General features: G+C 35.8%; 2 protein-coding genes across 8 annotated transcripts in view; both read right to left on the bottom strand.

The window, feature by feature from the left end:
• Positions 1-4195: 4195 nt before the first annotated feature.
• On the bottom strand, positions 4196-11807 carry LOC123872589 (UDP-glycosyltransferase UGT5-like). Of its 3 annotated transcripts, none has more exons than XM_045916954.1 (5): positions 11741-11807; positions 6906-7143; positions 5818-6419; positions 5068-5290; positions 4196-4930 (listed from the first exon to the last, which is right to left on the bottom strand). In XM_045916954.1, the coding sequence occupies exons 2-5, from the start codon at positions 7042-7044 to the stop codon at positions 4422-4424; spliced, it is 1473 nt and encodes a 490-aa protein (XP_045772910.1). In that variant the 5' UTR covers positions 7045-7143; positions 11741-11807; the 3' UTR covers positions 4196-4421. The 3 variants fall into 3 exon arrangements, with proteins under 3 accessions (XP_045772910.1, XP_045772908.1, XP_045772909.1); XM_045916952.1 differs by lacking the exon at positions 11741-11807 and adding an exon at positions 8000-8227; XM_045916953.1 differs by lacking the exon at positions 11741-11807 and adding an exon at positions 7927-7979.
• Positions 11808-13368: 1561 nt separating this feature from the next.
• Positions 13369-22807, bottom strand: part of LOC123872588 — a 111433-nt gene continuing 101994 nt past the window's right edge. For all 5 annotated transcript variants that reach the window (XM_045916951.1, XM_045916946.1, XM_045916947.1 and 2 more), the window contains exons 11-12: positions 18469-19687; positions 13369-14937 (exon numbers count right to left, since the gene is read on the bottom strand). In XM_045916951.1, coding sequence (XP_045772907.1) covers positions 13749-14937; positions 18469-19687 — 2408 coding nt within the window. In that variant the 3' untranslated portion in view covers positions 13369-13748. The remainder of the gene's footprint in view (positions 14938-18468; positions 19688-22807) is intronic.

Genomic DNA, 22807 nt, shown 5'->3' with positions numbered 1-22807 from the left:
ACACGTGGAGATCGGCTGGGATTTGTACATGTGCAATGTGCATTCTTGGTGAATTACGGGGCACTAAATTTTTTTTATTGCAGCTATAATGTGAACATAATTATTTAACACTTTGTAACCTATAATAGAACTTATTATGTAGGTAATTACCTACATAATAAGTTCTATAAGTAACAACAGTCTACAAATTTGTAGACTGTTACTTATATTTATCTACCTATGTTAGAAAGAAAAAATGACGTATCTGTCTATTTAGATAGTAAGTAGGAATAACGCAGAAAAAATAAATAACTCATCATCTTGGCTAAGTTATATTCTACTAAGTAGGTAGGTACGATAATAATAAATAAAAAGTACTCATTTAAAAAAAATCGAGTTCTAAATTTTTATGTCAGAATATTTTTTTTGTTCTTTTATTGATTTAATAGCAATCAGCAACAAAAAGTATCTAATTTTTTTAACTTACAAGGCTATTTATAATTTTTTTCTTTCAATTTTAATGAAGGAAGTTTTGTTGTTATTTACCATGCATGTTTATTAGACTTCCTTGGATAAAAATAACCAGTCCAAAATAACGAATTAATTGCGGATGTAAAGGTTACTCGTTTTATAAACTAATCCATCAAAACATCTTCAGCAAAAACTAAATACTTAAATGTTATTTAATTTTCATTTTCCGAAGAATCATTTTTCCGGCAACAAAAAAAAATCACAAAAATCGTCATACTTGCTCGCGTTTTTGGGTAGTATGTGGATCAGGAATAATGCTTAAACTAAATGAGTCTTATCATTACACACATTATGGTTCACAATTTATAAATTTTCATTATCATTTATTATTCTTTACTGATATGACCCTTTACAGAGAGTACTTTATGTTCACCAGTGTATTTTATAATATTATGCTCTGTGAGTTGCACATACTCGTAGAATAGGGCAGTGTATCATTAAACCCCGATCCAAAAAGAGGGGTGTTACAAGTTTGACGTGTTTATCTGTGTATCTGTCTGTGGCATCGTAGCTCTTAAACTAATGAACCGATTTTAATTTAGTTTTTTTTTTGTTTGAAAGGTGACTTGATCGAGAGTGTTCCTAGCTATAATCCAAGAAAATCGGTTCAGCCGTTTGAAGGTTATCAGCTCTTTTCTAGTTACTGTAACATTCACTTGTCGGGGGTGTTATAAATTTTTAATTTACACTTGTAACAAAAGCATATTATCTGCTAGCTAGTGCCGACGACCAGTTTTTTTTTTTAAATATTAGCAAAAGTGCGACTCAACTGTTCGTAAGATTAAATAATCCCACCAAAAACATTTCATGTAAAAAGTTAGCCAAGACTCACAAGTTCATAATGTTTTCACTGTTAAAAAGTTATGAGATCTCTAGTAGAGCCAAGCCCCTAGCTGAGCTTAGATTTGTGCTGGCCATGGGACCTATCCCAAGTCCAAAGTAATATAGCTCTTAAATGTTCTTGACTATATCACATTTATAACAATAAATAACAAATCACTCTACTTACAAGTTCTGATTCTACAAACCCTATATCTTGGTAAAAAAATGACGGCTTGGCCGTTTAATAACTTTTAACATATAATATGTTATGTCATGTAATAGTTTTACGAACATTAAACGGCCAAGCCGTACTTTTTTTACCAAGATATAGGGTTTGTAGAATCAGAGCTTGTAAGTAGAGTGATTTGTTATTTATTGTTATAAATGTGATATAGTCAAGAACATTTAAGAGCTATATTACTTTGGACTTGGGATAGGTCCCATGGCCAGCACAAATCTAAGCTCAGCTAGGGGCTTGGCTCTACTAGAGATCTCATAACTTTTTAACAGTGAAAACATTATGAACTTGTGAGTCTTGGCTAACTTTTTACATGAAATGTTTTTGGTGGGATTTCATTTCTTTTTGGCAGGTGCCCTAAATTTTTTTTGGATCTATTTCTTGTAGGTACATCATTTTTTGGCCCACTCTCTATTGTTACCTCTTTTTTTTAAAGCTTTTATTCAACTTGCAATGTACTCGTATGTAAGTATGTTTGTTCGGGTGGAATCTTGCAACTCAATTTTGAAGCAGATATACCAAATTTCAGTCTTTTAGGACTTCAGGAAACACAGATACTTGGTACGTTTGATAAATCTGCCACGGACATCTTATCCTGTAAACTTTAGTATTCGAGCAACAGATTTTACAGATATGCATCTCATATACGAGGGGATGAAGGGGGACCCTTTTTTTTAATTTATCTGTTGTTCATAATTCTTGAAATTCCTACTTAATGCCAAATATCAGTCTTCTAGGACTTCAGAAAGTACCCTAGAATTTGTGACTACAGGTTTTGAATGTCAATAAATCTGAAACTATAAAAGCTAGACAATTGATACTCAGTACGTTTAATGAATCTGCCAAGGACATCTTATCCTGAAAATATCAGCATTCTAGCGGTAGAATTTAAAGATTTGCTTCCCCCATACAGAAGCGTAGAGGGGTGAAATTTCCAATTTCTTAATTTTTTTGTAGTTTGTATGCAATTCCTAGTCTACATACCAAATTTCAGTCTTCTAGGACTTCGGGAAGTACCCTAGAATTACAGACTAGAAGTTTTGACTGCCAATAAATCTGAAACTATATAAGCTAGACAATTGATACTCAGTGCATTTGATAAATCTGCCAAGGACATCTTATCTTGAAAATATCAGCATTCAAGCAACAGAATTTACAGATTTGCTTTTCCCATAAGAGTCGTAGAGAGGGAAAATTTCCAATTTCTTAATTTTCCTGTAGTTTGTATGCAATTTCTAGTCTACATACCAAATTTCAGCCTTCTAGGACTTCGGGAAGTACCCTAGAATTACAGACTAGAAGTTTTGCCTGTCAATAAATCTGAAACTATAAAAGCTAGACAATTGATACTCAATGCGTTTAATAAATCTGCCAAGGACATCTTATCCTGAAAATATCAGCATTCTAGCGACAGAATTTACAGATTTGCTTTTCTCATAAGAGGCGTAGAAGGGGGGAAATTCCAATTTCTCAATTTTTCTGTAGTTTGTATGCAATTTCTAGTCTACACACCAAATTTCAGCCTTCTAGGACTTCGGGAAGTACCCTAGAATTACAGACTAGAAGTTTTGACTGTCAATAAATCTGAAACTATAAAAGCTAGACAATTGATACTCAATGCGTTTAATCAATCTGCCAAGGACATCTTATCCTGAAAATATCAGCATTCTAGCGACAGAATTTACAGATTTGCTTTTCTCATAAGAGGCGTATAGGGGGGGAAATTCCAATTTCTCAATTTTCCTGTAGTTTGTATGCAATTTCTAGTCTACATACCAAATTTCAGCCTTCTAGGACTTCGGGAAGTACCCTAGAATTACAGACTATAATTTTGACTGTCAATAAATCTGAAACTATAAAAGCTAGACAATTGATACTCAATGCGTTTAATCAATCTGCCAAGGACATCTTATCCTGAAAATATCAGCATTCTAGCAACAGAACTTACAGATTTGCTTTTCTCATAAGAGGCGTAGAAGGGGGGAAATTCCAATTTCTCAATTTTTCTGTAGTTTGTATGCAATTTCTAGTCTACACACCAAATTTCAGCCTTCTAGGACTTCGGGAAGTACCCTAGAATTACAGACTAGAAGTTTTGACTGTCAATAAATGTGAAACTATAAAAGCTAGACAATTGATACTCAATGCGTTTAATCAATCTGCCAAGGACATCTTATCCTGAAAATATCAGCATTCTAGCGACAGAACTTACAGATTTGCTTTTCTCATAAGAGGCGTAGAGGGGGGGAAATTCCAATTTCTCAATTTTCCTGTAGTTTGTATGCAATTTCTAGTCTACATACCAAATTTCAGCTTTCTAGGACTTCGGGAAGTACCCTAGAATTACAGACTATGAATAGTGATGATCATCAGTGAGGGACGAAAACGGCGTATTTTAGGTATCAATAAATCTGTAACCATAAAAGCTAGATATTTGATACTTAGTATATTTGGTAAATTTGCTGAGGACACCTTATACTGAAAATTTCAGCTTTCTAGCGTCATCCAGACCGAAGTTATGACGGGTCGAAAATACGGCGAAACACTTCGAGAAAAAGGTACGTAGCGCCCCGGCCGCCGTTTGGCTCGTCTTGGCGGGGGCACTGCCGTGCCCCCTGATATGTTATTTTTAGTGTCTGGTGAAAATTACCGCTGGCAGGTAATGTCTGGCAGTATTGAATATATTAATTATTATAAAAGCAATACTCTACAAAACATGAATAAAACTCAGAACTTATACTTTAAGAAAATTAACTAATGTTTTTACGTAGGTTGCTGTGAATGTATGCAACATCGTTTAATTATGCATACCTAAAAGCTTTACATTATGAAACTATGATAAGTCCATTTATTATAAATGTTTAATTTTTATATCATGAAACTGATACAAAGACCAAATCTTTCTAAGAACTCTAATTAATTTGACAGTGATTAATAAAGCTGCTACAAGTAATACAAGTATGAATGCGTACACATCCATCATGGTGTATGCAATCCAACTCATCTTTCTTGCAGGATTCTTTATAAATTCTGCTCCTTTGTTTCTTATAACGTACTCCAACCAATACATAGCGGTATCCAAGGCAGGCATAGGTCTATCTTTGAATCTACGCGAGACCTCTTTTGCCGTTTTAGCATACTTTTCATCATTGATCACATCAGTAAGAATCTTCTCGAAGGTTTCTTCATTGATGTCGTGGTACTGCAAAATTTTTCCAAAGCCTGCTTGTTCGGCCAGCAGCAAATTGTTATATTGATCGCCATATATTGGCACACCTATGAGAGGTACTCCATTAAATACTGCTTCTTGAGTTCCTATTAACCCTCCGTGAGATATGAATACCTTAACGTTGGGGTGAGCTGAAAATGATTTTTTTTTTACAAAGTTAAAGTGCCCGCGATCAAAACCTGGACCCCCCAATAAAAGACCAAGTTTTTAACCACTATGCTATCAATAATGTACTTTTTATTTATCTTAAACTGTAGGTAAACCTTACCAAGAATTTCCTTTTGTGGTAACCATTTCTGAGTAACTAAGTTCTTAGGTTTGTCTTCTAGCGTATCATCCTCCCATTTCCAGATGATAGTCTGTTTTAGTTTTCTAAACACATTAAGGAACGCATTCTTTTTGTCTTCTGGAAGTTCTGCACTTCTGACATTGGTACCGAAATTCATGTACACAACTCCATGAATTGACTCATCCATAAGTGTTTGTAGGTCCTGAAACACACGATCCAATTTTCTTAGGCTAGTGAATACCTGTCTTTTAACTTTAGGTACTCTAAGTATAACTTGTACGTAGATTTACGTCATGCAGAAATTATTTAATAGACCACATATCCATACTTTATATTATAAATGCGAAAGTGTGTCTGTCTGTCTGCTACTTTTTCACGGCCCAACAGTTTAACCGATTCTGACGAAATTTGGTACAGGGTTAGCTTATATCCCGGGGACGGACATAGGTTACTTTTTATCCCGGAAAATCAAATAGTTCCCACGGGATTCCCAAAAGTCCATCGGCTTAACCGATTTGTATGAAATTTAGTACCTAGGTAACTTATGCGTCCCTGTAATTGACATATTCCATTGTAATTATTTGATTTATTTATAAAATATTATAATTTGTAATAGTTACTTTTATATTCTATGCATAATATTAGCATAAATAATAATTATTGAGAGATAAACAAATAATACACGACTTTATGAATAAGAGATTTCAGACAATTATACGTCTTGCTAACCTTTCGAAGACTTGTATTACTACGTGAAAGGTGAAGACCTCCAACCTCCACTATGTTCGGTAGAAGAGCAGCGGGAGGGTTAAAACTGAAGTGACTGTTTATAAGCATTAAAGAACAGTTCTGTTGTAACTTATATAAACTCGGTCTCTCTTTAGGCAAATCCGTCATATATTCTTGCAATAGCTGTTCCTGTTTCTTGAGGTATATAAACCTCCAATATATATACTCGTACGTAGTAAAATATAAACTTCTCAATCTTCCCCAAAAGCTATCAGGTTCTTTCACAACAATAAACTCAGGAATAACAGTAGCAAGTTGTAAAGGATTGCGCACCACAATATTGTGTCTCATGCAGTTTCCAAAAGTCGTAACTAATGCTAAAGGTGCGTTATATTTGAAAGCTAGCATGTATAAAGCTTCCTGGAAGAATTGTTCACATACAACCAAATCAAAAGCGTTGTCTTTTCTTAAAAATTTCCTGACTTCAGTCGAATTTAAAACAACTTCTGTGAAAGCTAGACCTGCTCCCCACAAAATCTTGTGGTGAAATTCTTCTTCAGATATATCAGTCATGGTAAAGATGTTAGGCCTTCCACCACCGCCTGAAATGAAAATCCGTCAATATTGCTGCGGGTACTGGGTAGTCAATAAATTATTTGCAAAAAGCCTCGTTTTACACGACTGCCTAAAGAAAGGAGATACACTCCAGTTTTCAGGGTTAGTGCATATATGTATGAGAATTTCTGTTCTTCCTCTCTTTTATTTCCTCTAGTTTCCTGTCGTCAGGTAGGCATCGAAAGTGACGACCGCGTCTCGCTTCGTATGGTTGGGCGTGCTCAGAGATTCGCAAGTCCAAAGGAATCAGTTCGGCCAGAACTAGCACTGCAGGCAGTGACACTGTCTGTATAGGTCTTGCAAATCTTCTGGTCGAAGCTTCTTGTATTGTAAAATTATTGAGTCTTTAAAGGGTAACAGACAGACAGATGTACACGCATTTATAATATTAACATGATATAATATGTATTATATTTTAGTAAAAAAAGGAACCCTTACTTAACATCAAAGCGAAATAAATATTATGAACTCACCCGTTAGTTCCCAAATTTTTATATCATCCACCATGACTTGATGATAATTAGGCGGTGGATTCTTTTCCTTATGAGATGTTATTACAGTAACATTATGTCCTCTGCGAGCTAGCTCCAGACCGATCGGCGATAGTAACATGTTATGGGACGTTGAAGTAAATGGTGTCACATACAGGATGTTAGCTGCATCAGCGTGATGCTTCAGAAATATCAAAACGAATACTGCTTTGAGGCCAAACTAGAAAAAGAAAAACACGTGTTTAGATTTTAACAGGGCTCTCTCCGTCACTCGTTTCCACTCGTTTCATACAATCGTAGTTCCAATTTCATTTGAATATTAAGCAACCAAAGTCCATGAAATTTTGCAGACATATTCTAGAAACTAATATCTGTGTCTGTGGTGTTTTAGATTTTTCTAAAAATATGTAGTTTTAAAATTACAGGGGCTTCAAGATTTGTATGAAAATTTTAAGACCGCGTAACTTTGAAACCGAATATTTTAACAGAAATCTGGAAAACCACAGACATAGATATTAGTTTCTAGAATATGTCTGCAAAATTTCATGGACTTAGGTTGCTTAATATTCAAATGAAATTGGAACTACGATTGTATGAAACGAGTGGAAACGAGTGACGGAGAGAGCCCTCTTAAGTTCAACGATTTCAAAGTATTTCATGGTTTCAATCACACTGTTATCCATTTAAATACTAAGTTTATTAGCTCAGGTAACCGAAAATAATTTATCGGCATAATAATTAAATTAATTATAGTAAACATATTGTTACGCATCGAGTGGGTAATTTGTTGATTGATTCACTCAAACTTTTATAGAATTACCACCATACCAACAAATATTGAATAGATAATTTTATAATCTTTAACACCTCTGAATAGAAATGTTTGAATCTGAAGCAGAATATTTATTACATAATTTATTAGCAGATTCTGTCTTAACTTCATTATTTATATTTTACAGAAATTAACAAAATTATTCGAATACACAGTTTTATAATCACAAACCATTATTACACCAATCACTAAACCTTTGCTTTAAATAACACTTGAATTCAGAACTTCTTAAATCACCACTCACCATTTTGTCAATCAGGAAGTAATTAATTTACCTACACGATTTATTCTACGGATAAAACCAAATTATACATATGTATTTTGAGGTGTCCAAACACTAGCCGGACTTGCTATGTGGTTACTCGCGGCCTCCAACTCCTTTTGATATTAATAAAGACGTAATTATCTTAGAGTATATAGGTACATATGAACTTGCATAAGTATTTATATACACTAGCGTTATATCGACAGTTATAAATCTTGCATCCTCAAACTTGCGATAATACTGAGATATTAGCTCGGTTTTAGCTTTCTTCGAATACCTACACATTCATGTTCTACAACCGTAGAACCAACCGTAACACAATTTTCCAAAAACCCTATCATTTTTCTCAAAGGTTTGTTCAAATTTATAAGTAGGTAAAATTAGTAGCTAACCAGTTTTTGTGACAAAACATTCCACTCCATTATTTCCAATTTTTAAACCCCGACCCAAAAAGTGTTATAAGTTTGACGTGTGTATCTGTGTACCTGTTTGTGGCATCGTAGCTCCTAATGAACTGATTTAAATTTAGTTTTTTTTTTTTTTTTTTTTAAAGGTGGCTTGATCGAGAGTGTTCTTAGCTATAATCCAAGAAAATCGGTTCAGCCGTTTGAAAGTTATCAGCTCTTTTATAATTACTGTAACCTTCACTTGTCGGGGGTGTTATAAATTTTTAATTTACACTTGGTTATTGTTATTTCTGAACATTATTTTGAAGGTGCAAAAATAACTGACTCGCACCAACTTCACACGAATGCAAACTGCGAAGTCGCTGAGAACTTATACAGCAGGTAATTGTTGTATTAAGAGGTTATCTACGAGAATAAGTTTAAATATATCATTACTAGAGGATACCCGTGACTTCGTCCGCGTGGGTGTTGGTTTTTCTTTCCTTCCCCGGAATGTGTCCTAAATCTGTACAAAATTTTATTAAAATCGGTTCAGCGGTTGAGCCGTGAAAGCGTAGCAGACAGACAGACACACTTTCACATTTATAATATTAATATGGAGTATGGATATAACATAGGCTTCTAGTATCTTGTACTTCTTCTACTCTGTAACAGTCTGTATTATAAGTTATAACTGCGCCTGCCGGTGTGAGGTCGTTATTCCAACACCTTGGGTCAGACTATGTGCTCTGTCCATTGCCACTTTAACTTCGCAACTCGCAATATTAACATAGACAGATAAAAAAATTGGTAAGAATATAGTCAAGAAGTTTTGTCTCATGGGTCATGACTCGTGACTCTTGAGTAACTTAATGCCAACACGTTTATGATAAGAACAGTCCTTTTATGATAGTTAAATTGACCCATTTAAATTCTTACGAACCTAACATGTGACTCGATTTACTAATTAGAAATTGTACAAGATAAATAGTTTAAATTATTTCAGTCATGTAAGAAAACATCAGCTTTTACTCGTAGGTACATTGTAGGCACTGTAGGCTTTGAGATGTTGGTTTTATAAGATTAGTCAACTAAATAACTCAAAATTGAAAAAACCCCCGACCAAAAACCTCTATAAAAAACTAGAAAAGAGCTGATAACTTTCAAACGGCTGAACCGATTTTTTTCGATTATAGCTAAGAACACTCTTGATCAAGCCACCTTTCAAACAAAAAAAAACTAAATTAAAATCGGTTCATTCGTTTAGAAGCTACGATGCCACAGACAGGTACACACGTCAAACTTATAACACCCCTCTTTTTGGGTTGGGGGTTAAAAACATAACACTGATAAATAAAACTCGAGTGCGTGGTAACCTCTCTAAAGGCTCGCAATTACTTAAATGATGAGAAATATGTGACAGAATGTGAACGAAAACAGAAAAATAGAAAATTAAAAAAATAAAATTTGGCCTCTGTTTTATCGATAGTAAGTAAAGCTTTTTTGCACAAAAACTTCAAAATATAGCTAGGTGGTACATATCTAAAGAAATCATTTAGTTGCGGTTTTATTTTTACGGATATGGTAAGCAACTAATTGACGTTTATGTAATAACTAATAACATTTAACTATACCTCTTTCAACATACATAATAACAGGATATTTACTGATACCAGTACTATTATGGCAAAAAACAAATTGAAGTAGGTATAATTTACTATAAAAAATTCCACTGTTTACTTGAGATCTGCTGTACCTATTGTTAGAAGATTTAATAATTTTAGAAATAACACACATGGTACTTAAAATAATTTTGTAATAATAATTGCGAACAGTTTCGACCAACATCTTAAGAAACTGTCGCTTAACTGTTGGATCAAGGATAAGATACAGAAGGCAGTGGTTCTTGAGACGGCACGCATTGTGAGGAGGTTCCTTACTCTGGAGCCCTGACCACTGGCGGCTTGGGTCCAACGCACCCCGCTGCTAGTGGGACCCATTTTACCTATTTTTAATTATTGTATCTTCTTCAGTTACTTTTTTATTTCTCTTTTGTTTCTGTTATTTAATTATTTTGTTGTTTCTGTGATTTTACTTTTAGTTGTTTCTGTTAATTTTTCTGTTGTTTCTGTTATTTTATTTTTTGTTATATCGGTTATTTTATTTTTGTAAACATGTTTTGAAAATAAGGTATAAAAATAAAAATAAATTAGTAAAAATAAATAATGAAAAATAAATCTCATGTTCTGGAACAAGGAATCGAATCTAACTAAGTAAGGTAATTATCTCCAGCCGCGCCGCGCGGTAGTGACGTACGCGCGCGTCGCGGCTGGAGAGAATATCGTGCGGGGCGCTGACGCGACGCGCAGTTCAGCTGCAGTTCAGTTCAAGTGCGTGGGCGCTTTTATAATGGAAATCATTAAAAAAATTATTTATTACTGATATAATTATCGCGTTCTTAAGGTTGATCCTTTTTTTTAAATGTTTACTGAAGTTTGTAGTCTAATTTTATTTATGTTCACCTATATTTACTTACTAGCTTATGCCCGCGACTTCGTTCGCGTGCACTTTCAAACTACTATTTAAACCCCTTAGGGGTTGGATTTCCAGAAATCCTTTCTTAGCGGATGTTTATGAGTTATTTGCATGCCAAACAGCTCGATCCGTCCAGAAGTTTGAATTGTGCGTCGATTGATAAGAGAGTTCAGTTACCTTTTCCTTTAATATATTTAGACTGGCTTCATCCGCGTGACTATACAAATTTCAAAGCCCTATTTTGCCTCCTTAGGGATTGAATTTTCCAAAATCCTTTCTTAGCGGATGTCTACTTCATATTAATAACCTAGCTGCATGCCTCAGCCCAATCCTTGTAATGGTTTGATCTGTGCGTTGATACTATAAATCAGTCAGTCAGTCAGCTTTTCCTTTTATATATTAAAAATAATAGCGTGCAAACTGAATTTTTACATTTTTAGAATCTTAAAATTATTTTTTTCTCATCTATTTCTTGTATTTCCACAACTTTAGATAAATAAGTCTGTAGGTACTAGTTATGTTCTAGGTTTCAACCACAGACCACAAATCATGGTTTCTCTTATTTTAATATTCATATAATATGTTATGTTATATTCATTATATATTATGTTCATGAGCAATTTTTCAACATTTCAAACATCAAACAACTTATTGTAAGATATTTTCAAGCACTAAGCGCAAGGAAGCGCTGATAAAGGAGTGTGGACCCACTGAGTGGTGGAAAAGCGTGGCTGCTATTTCTTAAAAACTTAAACTGCACTTATTTACTTTGACATACGGTTGGAATATTGTTAAATACCTAATGAAAAACAGCGCATCCAAGCAGTCCCTAGCAAAACTTGCGGGTCAGACCCAGCCGATCCTCGTCCATTATCTGCCACACGAAGTGCCGCGCCGCGCCTCATCTCGCTGCCACTCGTCTCGCTGCGACTTTACTCTCCTCGCCGCCACTCACCGCGCCTCTATTCCATGTCAAACTATCTGAATATTTTTCATTTACCAAGCTTTCAGTAAACTACAAACGTAATGTAAAAAAGAAGCGCCATCTATGTACAAGTCATTAAATTATCTTAAAAACAGGTGTGATAACATGTTTCTACAGTGGACTTGCTTCGTGTTATCTCAGCACATAATATTATTGTGATAGGTACTAGTGTTATAGCTATCCGACAGATGTTACTCTCCACATGGTAGGTACAAAGGCCAGATGCAACGTGATTTCCATTCATCATCATCATCCATCGCCGGGCCACTACTGAGCACAGGTATTCAGGTATTAAGATGAGCTTAGGTCATAGTCCACCACATTCTTAAAACGCATATAATATTATCTCCGAAAAATTAAAGATGCGTGCCCGGAATCGAACCCCTGACTTCCCCGAGCTGACCTACAAGTTTTATTCACTGTGAGATTCTTGCGTTCAGAAAAATTCTAGACGCATTATTTGACGGATCGGGCTATTTGATCGGGCTTGCAGATCGATATGCAATGATGTGATTAATTGACTGCAGATAGGACGTAGAGTGTAGATATCTGATAAGAAAGGATTTTTGAGAATTCAAATCCTACGGGGGTAAAATAGTCGTGGGCATAAACTAAGATAATATACCTACTCGTAGTACCTAAATAGTCTCACAGAAGAAAGTATGTATCTATGTTATTCCTTTCTGAGCTGTTTCATATGCCTGACTTCCTGACGCAGTAGTAGGCATAGTATAATTGGAGGGCGCCGGGTTCGATTCCTGGCAGGGACAATTTATTATTTGTAAATGGTCTCTGGTCCCGTCCCTTCTTCGAGACAGGGAATTAATTAGTAACTTCCTTAGGTGCGTAAGAGAGCCGTGGATGGTCCTAAATTGTTATCAACAACTCCTGATTACAGTACGAAAATGAGATACCCATATTTATTTGTTTTGCAGGTCAGATACATGACTGTTATCCGACAATAATAATATAATGACTTCCATAATATAAAACTTCTAAACTGTTAAAAAATGCTGTAAAATGACAGAACAATGAGCAGGACCTTCTAAGACATACGTCGAAGGATTACCTAGTTAGTAATCTTTTTTATCAGAAGTGGCTATACATTCACATTTCACACATAGACTGTAAATTATGACATAGAAATACATTTTTAATTATTTTGCTCAATTTGAACTAAACTTGAATGATCACTACAATTAATTTCAGTTTAAAACACTTGAACAAAGAGTCGCCAGGCTGAATTGACATTTTGTGTTGAGCTGTTATTGTTTCGGTATGAAAATCTAAAACAATGTAATTAATCAAGGTTATTTCAATATTGAGTAACGTTTATTTATTTAGATATGAAATCATTGTACTTTTTAGTATTGTAGCTCCTATATGTACATAAAATCCAAAAGTTATGAAAAAATAAAACAGTAACAACATTGTGTATTAAAACATTATTTATTTTTACGGGTACAATATTATTAAAATTCTTAATTTTAATATTTCCAATGTTATCAAAATTATTATAAAAAAAAGAATCATACATCAAAAGTTTTCAATACAATACAAGTAGGTAGGTATAATCGTTTAAAATTCTTTACTGGACGGAATTAGATCACTTATTAGGTACAAATATCGAAATAAAATTAGTAAAGCTATATGACTTTTTACATGAAGCAACTAACATTAAATTAACAAATAACATGTTAACGAATGCAGTTAATGACCACCTAACTTAACATGTGATTAAATTTCAACTTTTCAGTCTGTGTGACACTAATTATGTTATATGAAAATATGGCAATTATAATAATCAAGTCGCGCTCGGTGTTCAATAATCCCTTACTTTTTCAGACACTTTGTAATTACTTCTCCTTCGTTCGGGATAGTGCGGCGCCGTTCCATTTCTAGATTCATAGCCATGAGAACTACGAATGCCATTCTCATAGTACTTGGTGCTTGCAATAGGTTCGTTGTAGCCCCGACTCTTTGTCACCGAATTCACCTCCCTTGATTGGATTATTTCTTTAGACCTCCCATCTCTAGATGGAATAACTTTTTTACTAACAGTTTCTACGGTATCTGTTACGCTAGGTCTCTCAGGATCACCTGAGCGCGTGGTATACCGATATGTTTCAGAAAAATTGTCACTGCTGTTACTTTCGCGCCGATTCACTGGTGATTTTATTCTCGTCTCCAAACGCGAGACAAAGGGACTCGACTCTCTATTTAATGATTCAGTTTTATACAATGGTATTTTGCGTTCCTCCGATATCCGTTCTTTATAATGCGGCGACGGGGTGTTGTATCGGGATGATAATCTGCTGCCGTCAGACTCGTCGTCCGCGTGTAAGGTTTGATATAATTCTGGTGCCCTCTCTCGTAGTCCTTTAAGGAATATCTTTTTCTTATCTGTTTCATCGTAAGATTTATTGTACCCATTTGTGTGACCGTTGGTCATCGGCGTAGTTTTCCCGTAACGGGCACCAAATAATCCATCCCGTCGACGCTCAGTTTCGCGTGACACAGCATCCGCTAAATCTCGCTGGCTTCGATTTATGATTGACACAATTCCTGGACTTTTCAGCTGTTCTGGAGTCTCATCCAGCCTACTGAGGTGTGGATTTGATTTGTACATCGTGGAATAATTTCTGCTCATACCAGTAACGTAACGTGGATGTGTCTCCTGTTCGGGTGCTCCCATAGCAAAACTCTTACTCCTATTGAGACCTTTGTAGGTCCGCGCTGGCTTTGCAGGGCCAGGCGGATACCCGTTTATCTTTCCCTCCGGCGCTGCTGATACGTTGTTCGGTATATTAATGGCACTGGTAGACCGTTTGTTGTTTGTGAGTCGCTGCCAGTATTTACTGGAGCTTGGTTTTTCGGTGGGTTTCTCTTTCCGTTCGTGTAGCTTTCGGGGTAGGGTCTGAGCGCTTCGGGTGTAATCTTCGTCTGCTTCACCGGGATTCAGCCGGCTTGTAGAGTGACTGAGCCGACCGAGAGTGCTCGAGAACTGGCCCCTGTAACGGAAAAAAACAGATCGTTAGGAATTTATCACTACATCGTGATCGTAAGACAAGGCGGCCCACGTTCATCCATTGTGTCTCCTTGTATCATAAAAACATGTAATCTTGTGTTTTAGAACGTAATTGGATTCAATGGGGAATCTCAACCCACACGTCTAACGATCGCGCTTTGTTTACACGAATTAAAATACCAGCAAAATCAGCCTGCTTTTAATGCCTGAGGCTAAGATACGTATACATGATATAATTTAGACTGAATCATATACTGATTGACAAATTATGTACGATTTAGCTGAGATCTCTTGTGTGCGAAATTACTTCGTCTCTGAATGTCAGTGTATAACTAATGACAAATTTTTTGCTAGTCAATCAAATAAATGGCATAGCAAGAAGACAAAAACAACCAGGAAACTATATGAATTACAATGCGCAATGATACTTCTCTTAACTAATTTATATCATACCTACTACATACTACACCTAAACTAAACCTACACCTGTTGGAAGAATTTTCATTCAATGAGTCACACTTCGTCATTACCAACAAATAGTTCATATTGAAGACTGTCGCACCCGGCAAATATACGTGACTCAACGTTTGTAAGCTAAATAAGGGCTGTTTTGTCGAGAAACTGCTTATTTATCCATACTAGGCGAAGCCCATGGACAGCAACAGAATTAAATGGCAAGACAACATGTAGGTATTGGAGAGTATCGAGTCGGTACAATCGTAGTTTTGATTGATCTAGCAGACAATTGTTCCTTTTCTTTTTCATTTTAATGGTCTTCGAAACGTCCAACTGATAGCTTTTAAGTGTTTTAAGTTTCCCAAACCTGCAAACTATTTTTCAACATCTAGCTTCTACAAACCTTTCAAAACGATCACCATCATTCATCATCAATCCATCATCATCTAGGTATTCTAGGTGATGGATTGATGATGAATGATGATTAATGGGAGAGACCCATTGGTCTCTCCTCAGAATTTAATACGCTTTAACATAATAAGGACTCTTACTTTCTCTCATAAAAGAGTAAGGAGTGGCCGTAAAACTGAATTTCCATACACGGTTTTAGAATAAAACAGATTAATTAGCATGCAAGACGGCCAAAAGTTTTAAAATAGGAAACGGTTTGAAAGCGTGCAAAATCTGTATTTTGTCATTATATAAAGAAAAAATATTTTACATAACAAAAAATAGTTTTTCGTAACTTCTACGAGTATTCTACGATTTAGTATGCGTTGTAGGTACTTTGTCCTACGCGTTTTTACATAGTTTCGACTTTCGATTATATAACAAAGTTAATTTCGTAATTTCGGTGACCTCTTTGGACAAATTAGAAAAATATAGTTTTAGAGAGTAAACAAGTTCATATTTAGGTTTCTTGTTTATTTTTAATGCGGTCCATAATCTGTGAAATGCTGCCAGCATCTTTGGGTACAATGCCTAGCTGCTGTGGTCCCGATGAGATTTTAGATTTAATTTTATTTATTTCAGTTTTTAATTTGATATTTTTTAAGTTTTAATTTAAATTTTAAATTATTAATTCAAAGGTATGCATAGTGAAAATATTTTCATTTTCATAAATCTTCTATAAATAAACTATGTCTAATCTATGAAATTATCTACAAAATTATTCCTTTAACTGTACCCTTTCCGGACACAAGCAAATATAAATTATGCTAGGTGAGTTATACTCGTGTATAAAATCGTTTATTATTCTCACAAACTACATTTTAATAATTGTAAGTACCTAATTACAAATTGTAATGGACACTAAGTCCACAATAGCAAGTATGCGACCGCAAGGTAAAACACTTGTCGCCGCAATGTTTATTTCATCTTCCGTATCAACAAAAGAATTACTTCCAAATAGTTTTTCACATATTCATGAGATTTGACACTGTAATATTATTAAACCTGGACCTGGCGGGAGTGATTTACATTTTTAATTTACACTTGCATCAACTAAGCAGTTCTAAAGCCTTCATTTAAGTGCACGATACTTTAATCGTGTAAGATATTCCTAAATTCCTAAGTAATTTTTAAATCAAAAGCGCCAAACCGGCAGGATTGGAACCTGCTGCATCTCCCTGAGAACGCCTGGAGCGCCATAGACCGCTTGGATAAGGTTCATTTGAAACCATTGACGTTCTCAGGGAGACGGGAAAAAATTATTTAGAAATGGCCTTGAAGTGTAGGTAGAATTACAATCATAAAAACTATAAATATACCTAAATTACCCAAGTAATATTGTTTTTGCGCCGTAATTGACTTCGTTAAAATTACCCAAGTTTTTGCTAGGGCGCTGTGCTTCATAAAGTTACTAGTAAAACGTATAAAATGACTGATGTCAATTAACAAAGCTATTTATTACGAAGGAATTTTATAATTATTTACTATTCAGAATAAATTGATCGAAGGTAATTAGATCTATATAGTACTGTAGTTTTTCTAACATAAAAACCTGATGCTCTATCTTTATTGCTTCACTTGCTTCACTGTTCAAAACTAATAGTAGTAGTTTATAATTTTTAATAGTAGTATATAATATTATGTGATAGAGTTATTGAAATAGGTATTATTATGCTTTTACAGACTTTGAAAAACGGAAGTTATCGATTCAACAAGTATTTTTGGCAATATTACTGCATAACTGGTAGGTAGGTACTGATTTATATATATTGTTTTTGCTTGAAAGGTTACACTACTGTCAGGTTTCCATTCCATCAGCCTGTAAGCGTCCACTGTCAGGTTGTTGCCATTCATTCATTCCAAGTTGATGAAGAAGATATGTGGATCGAGGATACAACTCGTCAACAGTAAGACATAGAGACTTTTAAGTTTCAACTCTAAGTATATAGGTACTACTAATTACTAATTGGTTTCTAGTAATAAGTAGTAGTAGTACGTAAATAAAAGATAAATTGAATAATTATTATAAAATAGGTACAGTGCTCTACCTTGATCTATCAGGTTTATTTCAATTATTCAATAAATTTAATGTCGCTTGCAATTCTTTTAATTGCTACGGGTAATTATGACCATGGAATTGTATGCTCGTAGTTCGTGATCAAAGGCGTTTATTCTTGGTTTCTGATGTTTAATAATAAAAATTGTAAAAATATTATTAGGTACATTCCTTATGTTTTACTTGCAAATAAACTACTCAATAAGACGTAAAAAGATGATTATAAAAACCGCAGTAAATCTTTGGGCCTATAATTTTATGATAATATCAAAACAAGGAGCATTAATTAAATTTTATGCATGCTATATCTCAGTGTAGGAGGTGGCATGTATCTCCGTAGGACAACATTCTATTTAAGGTCTAAGGATAATAAACAGGTGGGCACAATAAAAATTGAATACTCGTTAACACAAATTTTACAAAAAGCTAATTTATAGTTTCGTTTAACAATACGTCGTAGCAAGCTATTATGTCCATGTAAGACTTTACGATCGTCTGCGTTTACGTTGCGGTCTTTATTAAGGGTTTATCAAATGATTAAGATATTCTCACCTTTCGCGCTGGTCACGCGTGTCGACAGCAGCGGTTCGTCTCGGACTGCCCTCGTACTTGTGCTCACGGCCATAGATGCTGGGCGCGAAAGGGTCCTCGCCGAGGTAGTAGCGGTGCGGGGGCGCGGGGGGCGCCAGCTCGCCGCCGTACTGCTTGTACGTGCGCGACGAGTGCTCCGGCGACGGCGTGCGAGAGCTGCGCCAGCGACTCTTCCGCTCCGAAGACGCCGAGCGAATCTTCCCCACTAGCTTCCTTATCGAGTTGCCGATCGCCGAACCGACCGATTTCCGCACGGGTGAGGGTCGCCTGCCGTTATCAGCGAAGCGGGTCTTTTGATTTTGCTTCCTCTCATCCCTGTCACGCCGGCGCGGCGGTGTCCGTTCCCTATCTGCACTCCCTCTACGGTCTCTGGGAGGGGAATAGTCAGGGGGAGGCTCTACGGCGCCCTCGTCACGACTGTCTCTCGAACGGCCCGAATTATCATTCCGTGATGAGCTTCTGTAGCCACTGTCGTATCGGTGGTCCTCGGACATTATTTTCTTTGAATGGCGTTTCCTTTCGGGAGCTTTCGGTGGTCGATAATCGTCTTCGACCGATGGCTCGCGGAATGATCTATCGGTCTCTAGTGGCCTAAACGGGGATCCACGTGGCGGGCTGTGCATAGTCGACGATGAAACGTAGGCGGAGTCGTCTCGCGAAGGCGGATTACGTCGACCGATCGGCGATGACCTCCCTTGGGGCGAGTCTCGTTTATATACATGTTTAGGTGAGGAGTCATTTAGCCGGTCGTTACTGGTATACGGAGATCGTACAACAGGTGGCGATGGGGACGAACTTCGTGGCTCAGGCATTCTCGGCTTGGTGGCGCGTCGCTGCGACCAATCTGCCACTCCTTTAAAATAGCCGCCTGTTCTGTTCCCCGATACAACAGGACGCTCGTCGGACGGTGTCGAAGATTTTGTTTTGCGAAGAACTCTATCTCCGTAGACCGGTGGAGGTGGGACTGAAGAGGAAGTTTTGCCGTAGTATCCTTCGTCATCGGCTTTCTTAGGGTAATATCCTGGTTTGGGGTGCCGTTCTATTTCTTCAGCTATGGAGTCATGGGAAGAGCGAGATTCGCTGCCGAAATGATTCTCGAGCCACTTGGACGTTTCCTTCTTCCGCGTTTCCTCTTCAATGTCAAAGTTGATTGGTCGTTTCGCGTATTCTTTTTCGAGTTCTGAAAAGGAGCAGCACGTTAGTATTTAAGCGAAAGTGACGTGCGCACGCGCGGTGCTCCACGGTGGAGTGAAGCCGCACCTCGCATCTTCACACATGGTATGGCGTAATCATAAGTCAATAAGTTTGGCAAACCGGCTGAAGGTCAATGCGAGATGCAAACAATCGAGACATTTTACTTAACCTGCGCGCAAGACAGTGCGGTAATTCATGGGCTGAGTATGAATTAATTTCTAGGTCACTACTGGGTCTGTACTATGACGAAGTGCCTGTCTGTTACCTGTTCGTACATAATTATTATTTATTTTATTTATATCCCTGACCCTTCAGGAAATAATTACCTACTGTTAATAATTATTTTCATTTCACGTAGCCCTCAATGTTTACTTACTTCCTAAATATAATGTAAATAGTGTTCTTGATATTTAACTCTTATAGCAAAATGTCCTGCTGAGATAGGTATGAGTAGGGACGCATATGACTAAATTAATAAAAAACTAATTAGTATTACCTATTAATGTTCAGTAATAAGATTATGGAATCAATTTTATTTTTAAATCAATTTCCTATTTTATGCAATACATTATCGTTATTTAGGGGCATTTCGACACACGTTTGACCCAAAACATGCATCTTCGGAGCCGTCGACCGAATTAATTACGCAAAAGTAATTAAGACTTGAATTATGGTAAGTCCACAATCTAATGTCCACTTATTTCCGTTAATAGCGATATGTAATAGTTAACCGGTACTAGAAACCAAACCCACTGCAGAAGTTTCAAAACGCATCTACTTAGGTACATTTTTCCGTATTTGCCTAATATTTTTGTGTGTTTACTACAAATGCAAAAATGTATGTTGTTGGTTTATTGGTTTGTTAGTTTGTCATTCAATAATGTCGCAATGGAGCAACAGATTGACGTGCTTTTTTGCATGAGAGTATAGTTAAGACCTGGAGAGTGTCCTAAGCTACTTTTTATCCAGATAAATCAAAAAGTTTTCTCGGGATTTATTAAAACTAATCCATAAAAAATTCAATTCTAGTATTCTATTCAAGTATGTTTTTGTTGTAATATAATTGTTATAATATAACATAATGTACAAATACAATATCAATACCACTGAACAATTTTGAGACTGTACTTTCGTTGGTTCTTTTAAACAAACATCATTAAAACACTATGTATAAAAGCAAACGTTATTTTGTAATTTAGAAGCATAACATAAGTGGTACCTACTATTAAAGCACCTGAGATAAAATGCTAATATAGTGTAATTTTATTCAATGTATGTTTTTATCTGAGCGGTATTTCCAAGTGCATAGGAAAACGAACGCATAAGACCAATTACCTGGGTACCGTATGAATTTAACCTACAAATAACTCGTTACATATATTTACTTAATGAAAAACTAACATACGAGGAAAAAATAAATCTAGGTTTTTATTATGGTACCTATAATGATCAACGAATCCATACATATATGAAATACCTTGAACAAACACTATGAAACCGCCGCCGCCGCCTCTGTGGTTAGAAAGAAATTATGACAGTGGGTTCCTTTTAAATGATGTAAGGGCTCACTAAGAAAGTATTTTTGGAAATTCCATCCCTAAGAATGTTAAATAGGGGATAAAAGTTTGTATGAAATTCCGTCATTTTTCAAGTTCAATGTACGAAAATTTGTATATAGGCTCCTGGATAACAATGAGGAAATAGGTAAAGTACATGTTTCAAGATTTCCAAAAATTTTACCCCCCAGGGGTACCCCCCGCTCGGATCAACTACTACAATATAATCCATGATAGAGACCCTGATCATACCAAGCATGGTCTTAAACCTCTTGAATATTTGTACATACAAATAAAATTGCCACAAAAATCATTGAGAAACTTTCGCTATATCGAATGTCTGTGCCAAATTCATATTTGCTAAATGTTGAAAATTAACAAACATTACACTATCTTCACCATATTTATTACACCACATTGTTACACAATATCTATCAAGCATATATGTACCTACATTTAAACATAGCTTTTCTCATTTAAACGTACCTACCTCTAATGCACTTAGGTAAAAGCTCTACAGAAGTTAATACTATCACTGTTAACTTAAAAAGTAGGATAAAAAAACTTTATTATGTTAACTTTTTATAAGCACTATTTGTCCGAATATTTAGAGAAAGTGATTCTAAACTTTATTTAAGACAATTCTCAACGTTTCTCAGAGCACAAACTGAACACGTCTAGCGCACAAACCAAGATGTATTTTGCCACAAAGTTGGCTAATTGGGCATGTTAAGTGACCTCAGCCTCCGCGTAGGCTCAACGACACCATATACGGTGGTTGACGGACACAGTTTGACCACGTATAAACTTTTAGAACACTAGGAAAACTTGTTTCAAAACTAAACTTGCTGACAATTTTCTAGAGAAACGAAAAACTTTGATTAACACTATCTCTTGGATGAAAATTTGCTGAAGAAAAGTTAACCAGATTTTTTTCGACTTAGTTCTTATTTCCAGTTTGAGTGGACAATCGATTTTTTCAACAACTTCGTTGTAAATAAATCTAGTTCCGGAGATATTACGACAGGAAGTCGATATTTCGTAACTTTATACTGTTATTCTATAAATGGAAACCTGGAAACAACCGTCCGTGCATCATTCGTCAAATTCTTGAAAAGCCGGCAACGCTTTAGCGGTTCCTCTGGTGCTACAAATATTCATAGGCGGATTTTTTTAAATAGCTTACTACCTATTATTTGCTTAGATATACACCCTTTTTGAAGAAGGCCCTCGATGTAAATATTTATATACACAGTAGGTACAATAATTTGCTCTCCCTAAGGGTGCACTTTACCATTTATTACAAATCTATAGCTATCTTATTTATAAGAAAACTACGTTAAAACTACACTAATCAATCATTATTGTCTTTGTACATAACCCAGCATTGTCCCACAAGGTCGAAATATGTAACGCCACATTAAGTAGACAACCATTATGGTAAATGCAAAATAGCGTGCGTGTCCGTCACATTATGCATATTTTTCTACTAGGTGTACAAGGCCCTTTATTTTATTAACTGTTTAAATGCAGCAGTATTTTTTTATTAT

This window comes from Maniola jurtina, chromosome 15 (assembly GCF_905333055.1).
Source record: "Maniola jurtina chromosome 15, ilManJurt1.1, whole genome shotgun sequence".
Classification (NCBI taxonomy): Eukaryota; Metazoa; Arthropoda; class Insecta; order Lepidoptera; family Nymphalidae; genus Maniola; species Maniola jurtina.
The sequence above is the reverse complement of the archived record's forward strand: the minus strand, read 5'-3'. Positions and strand labels throughout refer to the sequence as shown.

Bases quoted from the DNA above. Each gene is read 5' to 3' on its own strand.
- LOC123872589 (XM_045916952.1), bottom strand. The intron at 6,420-6,905 runs GTGAGTTCATAA...TTTTCATTTCAG, and splicing joins AAAAATTTGGGAACTAACGG to GCGGTGGTGGAAGGCCTAAC. The intron at 4,931-5,067 runs GTAAGGTTTACC...AATCATTTTCAG, and splicing joins ACCACAAAAGGAAATTCTTG to CTCACCCCAACGTTAAGGTA.